This window comes from Fukomys damarensis, unplaced genomic scaffold, assembly GCF_012274545.1.
Source record: "Fukomys damarensis isolate Sample0158 unplaced genomic scaffold, DMR_v1.0_HiC HiC_scaffold_38, whole genome shotgun sequence".
Lineage (NCBI taxonomy): Eukaryota > Metazoa > Chordata > Mammalia > Rodentia > Bathyergidae > Fukomys > Fukomys damarensis.
This window is the reverse complement of record NW_022900950.1, coordinates 44,242,519-44,253,611: the sequence shown is the minus strand read 5'-3', so window position 1 is coordinate 44,253,611 and position 11,093 is coordinate 44,242,519. Positions and strand designations below refer to the sequence as shown.

Sequence of the window (11,093 nt, the reverse complement as noted above, 5' to 3'; positions counted from 1 at the left end):
ACAGGGTAGGCAAGCCCTCTATCACTGAAATATGCTTCCACCTTTCAATTTTTCTTTACATGTATCCTAAGACTATACAGAGTTGTGAATAGCTAAACAAGCCAATAGGCTGAATATGGTTGTTAAAGCGTTATCCAAGGACCACCTGCCTCAAATCACCCTGAGTGCTTGTTAGATTCTCAGATTCAGATCTTATAAGTTGGCATGTCTAAACTATTTGGTAATGTGTATTAACATGTACATCTCTTCCTGAAATTTACGCATGACTAAAGTCAAGACCTTCAGGAATTCCAGGATGAACAAGAATAGCTGTTAGAACTGGGTGTGGTAGCACACATCTGTAATCACAGCTAGGGAGGCTGAGGCAGGAGCATCATGAGTTCCAAGCCAGTCTGAACTACATAGTAAGACCCTATCTCAAATAAACAAGGAATATCAGTTAGATGGTCCTGAGTTTGAATGAAGCTATACTGTTCAGATGTATTAAAGATGTATTTAGAGGACTGGGGATTTAGCTCAGTGGTGTCGCTGCCTGCCTTGCAAGCACAAGGTCCTGAATTCAATCCCCGGTACAAAAATATAATGTATTTATATGTATTAAATTGGACAAATGATTTCATTTCTCTGCATAAATGTTTATATTTGGAAATAGTTAATATATTCACCTGAGTATCTATCATATGCTAGGTAGGTATAGTTCTAGAAACTAGGATTACAGCAGCATATAAGACAAAGGCCAGGCCTTCATAGAGCACATATTTGTTTGGGTAAGAAAGACAGTAAGCAATTGATGTTTGAAATAATTCAGAAAGTAATAAACACTGTGTGGAAAATTAAGCAAGGTTTCAGTATAGAGGGAACCTACGTTAAAGGCACAGTCTAGGCTATTTGTTACAAAGTGACTCCAAGTACAATTAATGTATTTCCCACACCTTTCCTAAACTGTCTGGAGTAGGGAGTGAACACAGATGGCTGTGTCATACATAGATGAATCCTTACCTCTGAGATCTTTCATTGGTTTCCAGGTGCTTCACCTCTTAGCAACTTGTCTGTTTTCCAGATAGGAAGAAGGAAGACAAAAGTTTGTGCAGAATGTGTGCCCATTTTTAAAGGGCACACTGCTTTTGTTCACACTTTGTTGATTAGAATCTTGGTCAGTGGCACACCCATCTTTGAGGCTGGGAAATGTAGTGTCTACCTCTGTGGCCATGTGTTCAACTAACGCTCTAGAGGAAGAAGAAAATGGATATGGGGGATAACAGCAGTCTCTCCCAGAGTGTGACTGGATGGGGCAGGATACCTCTTTAACCAGGGCTAATGAAAGATGCCATTTTAGAACATGTTGACTGATTCTAGAATCATACTTTTTTTTCCCCCAAAATGTTTGTTTTAGAGCTAGTGGTGGTGGTGGTGTCTAACTGTAATCCCAGAAACTAGGGAGGCTAAGCCAGAAAGATCACAAGTTTGAGCCCAACCTGGGCAATTTAGTGAGACTGTCTCAAAGTAAAAATGGGGAGATATGTAGCTCAGGAGTAGTGCATTCTGACTTCAGTCTCAGTTTTTTTGTTTTGTTTTGTTTTTTTACAAAATAAAGCGAAGTGAACATCCCCCAAGTGCTCTGGCCATACCATTCAAACACAGTGTATTATTATGGTACCGTAATAATGGACCGTAGATCTGGTCTGCACTCAAACCATCAAAAACATTCACTTTCCAAACTTGGTGCTTTGGGGGTGCACAAGGAAAATGTTCGTGGCAACGTGAGGTTGCCAGTGTGGAACTCTGGGCTGGCGGTTCAGTCCGCACGGATATTCGCCGGGTTTGCTCTCACACAGGCTCTGGCTGGGGAAGCCCGGTCTCTTCTGGGCCACTGCTCACTAACTCCACGAAGGGCGGGGGAAAGCCACGTCTTTCTCTTGTATCTTTTTATCTCTAAAGCCATTTTTTTTAGGTATGTCTTATATTCTGACGCTCTATCCAGAATAGAGATTGCCTCTCTCTGTTTTTATTATCCTGTTCTAATGATCATGCTGCTTTATCAGCACGCCCTACGGTAAAATCTTAAACCTTTTCGGTGCCCGCAAATCGTCTTTAGAATATTGTAATCGTGGTGGATCCTCCCGTCCCCCACACAATGCGCAGTAAGAGGAGTTCACCGTCTCCTCTTACAGGTCCCTTCGGCCTGTTTTGGTTTGTTTCGTTGTGTTGTTGTCGTTAATCACTAATCTCTCCCTCCACTAGCGCCTGTCCTACCCGGCTTCCGCCTCCCCCGGCTCCTCCTAGCAGAGCTCAGACGCGGACTTCACCCCTGGAACTAGCTGGCTTGGCCGGCCGCCGAGGGCCTCGGAACACAGTTACCGACCTCTTGTTGCTCGTCGGTTGGAAGGGAGAGGGACGTGCCTGTCCCGGAAACGGAAAATAAAGCAGGGGACGGGTTTGGCAGAGAGACGTGTGGAAAGGGTGGCACTGAGTTAGTTCCTCCGAGATGTTCCCGAGGGTCTCGGAGCTTCTACGTCTTCGCCCCCTGTCCCGCGTCCCTTTGCCCTGTGGAAGCCCGGAGGTGTCCGCGGCTGCAGTTTTACCATTTGCTGCTCCTCCCGGAACGGTCAGGTACACATTTTAGAGCTGTTGGCCTCGCAGGTCGTCGTGCAACTCCATTTCTTCTCCTGTCATTGAGTTACTGTTCTCCGGTTCTCTTGGGTCGATGTTATAACCTGAGAAACCTTAGAAGCCTTTGATTTCAATCTAAGGAGAGCAATCTTAGAAAGATAAAATGGCATGAGTCAAAGTGTGCATGGGAAACAGCCACGATGACAAGTCCGGTCTGTCCTGCGCTGCTTCTGCGGCATGCCACGTCTCATCCTGCTCTTTTCTTATTCCAACTCCAGAAATGAAGTGGGTTTTTGCCTCTTCAAGACTTTGACCTTCATTTATTCTTTAATTCATTACCGAAAGTGCTTCCGCTCTGGCGGTACTGCTGTTGCGGAGCTTGCGAGGCGCGTAGTGCAGTCGGCAATTCGGGGTCAGTGAGGTAGCAGCTGAGATGGTGTAGGTTGCACAGAGTGCGCCGTTCACTCAAGAGGTAATTGCTGAGAGAGCAAATGAGGACACAGTCCTTGTAGGAAAGGGTCAGGGTATTCGTTCTGCAGGAGACGTCTGGTAAAATCTCTGTGAGGACCGCCGTTTGGAGTTAGCCACGAAAGAAAAGATGTTGTTGCATACTTGTTTGGCTATTTCTCCTCTAAGAAATCTATGATTATGAGAACCTAAACAGTACTGCATGTGGTTCATGCAGAACTGTTTGGGACCAGTTCGGTTTTATACAGTGCTGAAGCAAGTTGGTAGGAGCAACAATGGGAAAGATCAGCTGGAGGAATGTAGAAACTGCACAGGTAGAATTAATAATGACAGGCTGGGTATGGTGGCATATGTCTGTAATTCCCAGCACAGGGGAGGCTGAGGCAGGGAGATTGCTGTGAGTTCAAGGCCAGCCTAAACTACATAGCAAGACCCTGTCTCATGATGATGATGATGATGATAATGATGTGTCGTGATGATAGTAGTGTGGTTAGAGATGTACAAATTTCAACTGATTACCCTGGCGGATTAGAGTATCATGAATGATAGACGAAGATTGAGGAGATTTGAGCAATATTTTTAAGTATATCATAGTTTTTAGATACAAACAAGTTTTTGGTAGGAGGCCCATTGGATACAGAGAGTAGAAAATGGAAAGTCAGTATGAGGGGAGAGGTCTTGAATATGGTTTTGGATGTATTGCATTTGAGGTGGTGATCAGATATTCTCAGTGAAAACAAATTTAGAGCTAGTTTTATTTTAATGTTATGGATTCACACAACTTTCCTATCATACAGGGTTTTTTTTTTTAAATTTATTAAGTACTAAAGCAATCATGGATGGAAGCACTAGTTATACAGGGGATTCATTTTCCTTATTGCCACCTGTTAAAATACCTTTAGTAACAGCCTTTGATTGTAAACTAAAAATTAGAATTTGTAGTTATTGAATGATACTATATTGCAGGTTCTTTGTCCTGATTGAAGATACTAGTTGTGCAGGTTTTTTTTTATTCCAGTTTTCAATCTCTTAAAGAACATCTGACATTTTCATAAGCATATTTCAGCATTTTTGGAAATTGCTGTTTCTCTTTCATTTAACTGTTCCTAGCCAGACAGTGTGTTTTGCCAGCTTTGAGAACTTAATATATTACTTAAGCTGGAGTCTGGTGCAGGAATCAGACTGCATTAGAATCAACTGAGGTTTTACTTAAAATACAAATCTCTGAACCTCATTCCAAACTAAATACTCCCCGACAGGCATTGCCACATTTTATTTTATTTTATTTTTTTCAGCTTTAATTGAGTTTATTGGTACATTTTAGGGATACAGTACAGTTACATTCATTGTTGGGATCTTGTTTGTAATAGCTAAATCTTGGAATCAGCCCATTTGCCCATCCGTTGGAAACTGGATAAAGAAGATGTGGTTTTTCTATAAAATGGAATATTAGCCATAAAGAATGAGAAAATAGATTCATTCATAGGAAAATGGATACATATTGAAGATATACTCCTAAGTGAAATAAATAAGGCACAAATGTGTAAATACCGAATAGTTTCCCTGGTGTGAATAATCTGCAATAATACATAAGATCCTCATTCCAAACTTAAAACTGAAGATATCAGGAATCTATATTTTAAATACTCTTAGATAATTCTTTTTTTTCTCTTAGATAATTCTTGTACCTTCTAGCAGTGCAGAAGCAACAAACTGCTCTGAGCAGCATTTTTTTCTTTTATAAAATACAAACATTCAAGCCTGCCCTGTAAGATTGTAAAACTTAAATAACATAGTTCTGCCCAGCAATATTAGCATCTCTTGGGAACTTGTTAGAAATGCAAGTTTTCTAGTCTGTGCTCACAAGCTATGGAATCAGAATACTTTGGTGGGACAGAAGAATGTCCACTAAGACACTTCTTGTGCACATTAAAGTTTGAGATGTTTTATTGTAGTGTATTAGCTTCATAGAGGTATGGGATCATGAAATTCTTTTTATTAATATATCATCAGCTCTGATTATAATGCCCAGCACAGGATAGATATTTAGTGAATTGCTTTTTATACATTATTCTGCTTACTGAAACTAACACATTCATTAGTTTTTAAAGTTTTTCAATAGCAAGTACTGTGAGGTTTCTAACCCCACAGAATAAATTAAGATATCTGGGTTATGTAAAAGTAGGAAATATTTTGTGTGGTTCTGAAGTAAATGTGATCATTTATGTTCTTCTTAAATATATCTAATGATAAAAGCAGAATGACAAATCTAGCCACTGAAAATTCTCTTTTCTGTTCCACTTTTGTATATCTTACTGTTATTTAATATTTATAGGAGGCCATAGATTTGTATTAGTTACCTGCACTGAACCCAACCGACAAAACTGACACAGAATTAGTCCCATTAACTAAGCTTTGATTGGTTGCAGGAGGCCTAAAGCCAATTAAGTAAGTAAACTGTAAACAACTGTAGCCACTTGACTGATTAGCTAAGCTGAAGCTAATGAAATTGTTTTCTGTGCTTCACTTCATTTTTCTAGTAATGTTGTCTAATTACCTTTTTGGATGAAGTTCTCAGAACCTTGCTTCAGGGGCTGCTCAACTCACAAATTAACTTGATTTTGATCTGCTTTGCTAAAATTACTGAATTTAATTGATCTAAGGAATTTTAAACATTACAAGTAGTGATTGGTTATATGGCATGTAACTCAAAGAGACAGTTGATCAAATTAAAGGAACACTCGAATTTTTGTAAGTAACTTTTCATCATTGATAGAAATTTTATTATTTTAATGTCCTGTTATGATTTTTTTGTTTGTTTGTTTTTTGAGACAGGGTCTCACTATGTAGTTGAGACTGACCTGGAACTCACTGTGTAGCCCAGGCTGGTCCTGAACTCACAGTGATCCTCCTGCCTCAGCCTCCCGAGTACTGGGATTATAGGCGTGAGCCACCACGCCCAGCCAAAGTGTTTTTTGTTTGTTTGTTTGTTCAGTTATGATATTTTAGGGAGATAGTATAAAATGTTAAGTATAACAGTTCAATTTGGGTTTGAGAATAATAAATTATGTATTTACCATTTGTTTCCCAGCCTTTTTTTTTTTTCTCAGTACCAGGGATCAAACTCAGGACCATGTGCTTGCAAGGCTGGCACAGCACCTCTGAGCTAAATCCCTGGCCCTCCCAACTTTTTCTGTTATAATGCACACAAAGAAAATACACCTCCCAAAGGGCCGGGTGATAAGAATCTCAGCACACCTGAACCCATTTGTGTACACCAGTATGGTTTACGCTTTAATGAGCTCTAAGCTACCTGACCTTGGGTAAATTATTTCTGATATTTCCTTATCTGCAGATGGTAGTAATACCTACCTTATGGAGTTGACGTAGGTATGAGAAACTATATCTAAATTATGTTGCACAGGCTAGGCACATAATATATGCTAATACATGGTAAATTGCTGCTGTTTTGGCTGTTAATGAAAGCAAAGACACCTGTAGCCCTTTCCTTCCTATTTCACATTGTCAGTTATCTCATTAGGATGTTATGTACTATTATAGTTTATTGACACCAAAGAAACTATTCGGTATTTACACATGGGAAGGGTAGGGGAAACGTAATAAGGGAAAAGAAAAAAATAAGAGAAAATGAAAAAATGGAAATAAAGTATTTATAAGCAAGGAGGGGAGGAGCGGGTGACGGGAGGGCAGGGACCAGGGGGAAAAAATACGAGAACCAAGACCTGTCATATAAAGGTACAAGATGAATGTAACTGTATTGTATGCCTAAGATGTTCCAATAAACTAAGTGAGGAAAAAAATAAATAAATAAAATCAGGCTTTTGCTAATGAAAAAAAAAAAAGCAAAGACAGAAAGGGCTGAATTTTTTAAAAACTATTTAATGTAGAAGCAATTTTTTAGTTATTACTTTACTATTTTACATTCTATATTTTATCCTTTTTTTCCTTCCAGGACAAAAAATATCCAAAGATATTTTGGTACCAGCAGTGTGATCAATAGGAAGAAAGATGCGAAGTCTGATCCAGTTGGCAATATTTCAAAGAGACAAGACCTTGTAAAAAAGGATGAGAAAAAAAATATATCAGAAATAATTAAAGGCATGAAAGTTGAATTAAGCACAGTAAAAGTACAAACAACAAAGCCACCCAGCAGCAAACCACTTAAAAATGTGGCAGCTGCCATGAACAAGCCCCCAAGAGCTGCAGAAGATGCTCCAGAGAAGCGGTAAATTTAATTGCAATTTGAGTGTTCTTTGAAACTAATTCTTGAGATTCCAATAAGCTTTTTCTTCTAGTAAAAAATATTTTTAATTAGAGTACTTGAGAGACAGTGAATTAAAGCATAAGCATCAGCTTGTTAATACGGGGACCCTAATTACTTGAGGAATGCTGTTATTGTTTTACATTTGAGTAACAAGAATGTTTCTGTATAATGTAAAGAAAGGAAAGGAATAGTTATGAGAATTTAACACAATCTCTTATGTGTGTGTTAATTAACTGCCTTTTAGTTGCCTTTTTAAACTGTTAATTAACAAGAAATATCAGATACATCTTGTTTTAAAGGTCATTATCATATATATAGAGCACTTTCTTGAAATTTTCCATTTAAAACTTCCTCCTAAGATAGAATTTAAACATGATGATTCAGACTGCCTTACCTGACTTCTTTTGACCAGAAATTATCAGAGTTTTCAGCTTTTTATGTGGTTTTTCCCAGAGTAATATTACTTGTGCTTATTAAAGGTACTGTATTTAATTGACTCTAAGTATAGTGATATCCTAACATTGTGTTACAGTTTAAATGGCAGTCTTATTTTAATGATACATGAGATAAGGATTCATTTTTTAGTGATGTCATTAAATGATGTGATATGTGGCCTTAGGATACCTGTCACTCACTTCATTTAACAGAACAAACAGATTTCTGTGTTCCAGAATGACTTAATATTTTTATGGAACTTCTCAGTTTCTTATTCTGCCTGAAGTACCTCTGGGCTGGTGCACACCTATAATCTCTGCAGTGGGAAGGCTGAAGCAAGAGGATCTTGAGTCTAAGTCCAGTCTGGGTTACATAGCTGTCTTAAACACAAAACAAAAAGCAAAAGACTGGAAAGTCTAATTAATGTTAGGCAGTAAACTAGTTCAGACAGTGAGCACCATAATAGGTGTCTTCTTCCTTTAGAAACAAAAAAAGTTATATACAAGTACATAGAAATAAATGATACACATATAAATACTCACCCAGAGTGACTTTTTAGTCTGAGGCAGGAGGATCACAAATTCAAGCTCAGCCTGGGCAATTTAATGACTTACCAATATACCTTCTAAAATGAAAAATAAAAGCTGGCATGTAGCTCCGTGTAAAAGCCCTGGGTTCAATAACAAGTACTGAAAAACAAATAGCCACTTATTTTAGTTTCTAGATTTGTTTATTGCTTTTTTATTATAATTGTGTGATTTAATTAACTATTAAAATGAGTTGAATGCTGTGGAAAGATTCAGTAAAGACAGTTTTTAATTGTTTTCTAATTAAGTATGAATGAGGCAAACAAAAAATAGTTGTGCAGATTGTTTTGTAAGCCTTTAATTTCTTTAAAAAGGCTTTTTACAAAACTCAGAATGAATTCACCTTATTCACCACTCTTTCAATAAAGGACTAAATCCTCTTCAGTAAACACAGAACCAGTGATAAAAGATATGTCTTGGAACCTTCTCTTATTATTTTTGGTATTGAGGATTAAATCCAGGACCTCCAGCAGGCTGGGCAAGTGCTCATCATCTTTAATAAATGCTACATCTACAGTGCATCTGCCAGTATTTCTAATTTCAGTTTCTTTAAAATGGAAAAGTAGAACAAGAACTTGAAAAAAAGCATGGTCCTAGAAATGAATACTCAGCAATGTTTTTTGCATCGCATACTCTGTTCAAATACATAAATTGATATTTGAAAATGAAGTTATCAATGAAAGAAATACAGTTACTTGGGGTGAGGCTTAAGCTTTATTCACAGATCAGTTTTGAAAGTAGCACATTTTCTTCATTTTTCTATTTTTCTTTTGTTACTTGTCAGATATTCCATATTTTGGTAAAGTCCTTAAAATCTTTCCAACAATTTCAGGAATTTGGGGTCTTTAATTTACATGGTAGATGGCAAATGATATGGAAAACCAGGTAATACAAAGATATTAATTTGGATCCCACACGTTAAGATGGAATTTCTCAGTCAAAACAATATGATAGTTGGGCGTGGTGGCACACGCCTGTAATCCCAGCACTCAGGAGCCTGAGGCAGGAGGATCACTGTGAGTTCGAGACCAGCCTGGGTTACATAGTGAGTTCCAGGTCAGTCTCACTACATAGTGAGACCCTGTCTCAAACAACAACAACAAAAACAAAACAACAACAACTAAAAACAATATGACAAATTATTTTTTCTCATAACTCAGGAGTACCCTCATTCATGGTAGGCAAATGCTCTACCACAGAGCTACGCTAAGAGTAGCAGGAGGATCTGTGAGTTCGAGACCAGCCTGGGTTACATAGTGAGTTCCAGGTCAGTCTCACTACATAGTGAGACCCTGTCTCAAACAACAACAACAAAAACAAAACAACAACAACTAAAAACAATATGACAAATTATTTTTTCTCATAACTCAGGAGTACCCTCATTCATGGTAGGCAAATGCTCTACCACAGAGCTACGCTAAGAGTAGTAGCTTTTAAACTTTTTCTGTGCTCGCTTCAGCAGTACATATACTAAACTTTTTCTTATGGGAAATTTAAGACATACAAAGTACACAAAATTATATGAACCCCTGTGTACCTGTCACCCAGATTCAACAGTGATCAGCCTTTTTTTACCCATTCTTGTATTATCAGTACCTTTTCTGTCTCCTGATCGATCATGATGATTTATGGCTTTTCTTTTCCAAGGAAAATTTACATATATTGAAATACACAAATTTCAAATGTAGAATTTTGACAAATGGATACGTGCAAATAAACACATTTACCAAGATACAGAATGTTTCCTATTGTCATCTTCCAATGTGTCTTCTGTCCTGAGGCAACTACTGTTCTTTTTCTCAACTCATTAGTTTTGCCTGTTTTAAACTTGATATAAGTGGAATCATATAGTACTTACTCTTGTGTCCAGTTTTTCATTTTTCCTTCTGTCTGTGTGGCACATTCATCATGTTGGTGCAAGCCAAGTACTGTTCCATTGTATGGGAATCACAACTTAGCCATTTGCCTGATGCACCTGACCTTTGGCTTGGGTCCCATTTTGGGCTATTAGTAAAGCTTCTATGACAGATTTAGCCACTTTTTTTTTTGCAGTATATATGTGTTTGGTTTTTGGGGGGTTTTTGTTTGTTTGTTTGTTTGATTTTTTGAGACAGAGTCTCACTATGTAGTTGAGACTGACCTGGAACTCACTATGTAGCCCAGGCTGGTCTCAAACTCACAGCAATCTTCCTGCCTCAGCCTCCAGAGTGCTGGGATTACAGGAGTGCGCCACCATGCCCGGCCTGCAGTATATGTTCTCTAAATAATGGCATCTGTTTTTAAGATATTAATTTGTAATTTTTGAGGTTTGATTTAGTAGTATACTTCAGCCAGTACTCATAAACTCAGTCGAGCTTTAGTGTTTCAAAATTTATATAAAACCAGCATCTAATTTTTGAAGATTCTTGCTTTTATTGGAAATTGAAAGATTAAAACTAGGGCCTCATGCATTCTTTTTTTCTCCTCATTGAGTTTATCGGTACATTTTAGGGATGTAATTTTTGAGGTTTGATTTAGTAGTATACTTCAGCCAGTACTCATAAACTCAGTCGAGCTTTAGTGTTTCAAAATTTATATAAAACCAGCATCTAATTTTTGAAGATTCTTGCTTTTATTGGAAATTGAAAGATTAAAACTAGGGCCTCATGCATTCTTTTTTTCTCCTCATTGAGTTTATCGGTACATTTTAGGGATACAGTACAGTTTTG

At 37.9% G+C, this 11,093-nt stretch overlaps 1 protein-coding gene across 2 annotated transcripts in view; it reads left to right on the top strand.

Moving 5' to 3' along the window:
- Positions 1-2,409: 2,409 nt before the first annotated feature.
- The window catches only part of Mrps31 (mitochondrial ribosomal protein S31), a 29,646-nt gene continuing 20,962 nt past the window's right edge, over positions 2,410-11,093 (top strand). The window contains exons 1-2 of one of the 2 annotated variants that reach the window (XM_010639168.2): positions 2,411-2,610; positions 7,052-7,324. In XM_010639168.2, the coding sequence (XP_010637470.1) occupies positions 2,486-2,610; positions 7,052-7,324 (398 nt within the window). In that variant the 5' untranslated portion in view covers positions 2,411-2,485. Of the gene's footprint in view, positions 2,611-7,051; positions 7,325-11,093 lie in introns of both variants that reach the window. The other variant, XM_033760002.1, reaches the window with a different exon arrangement.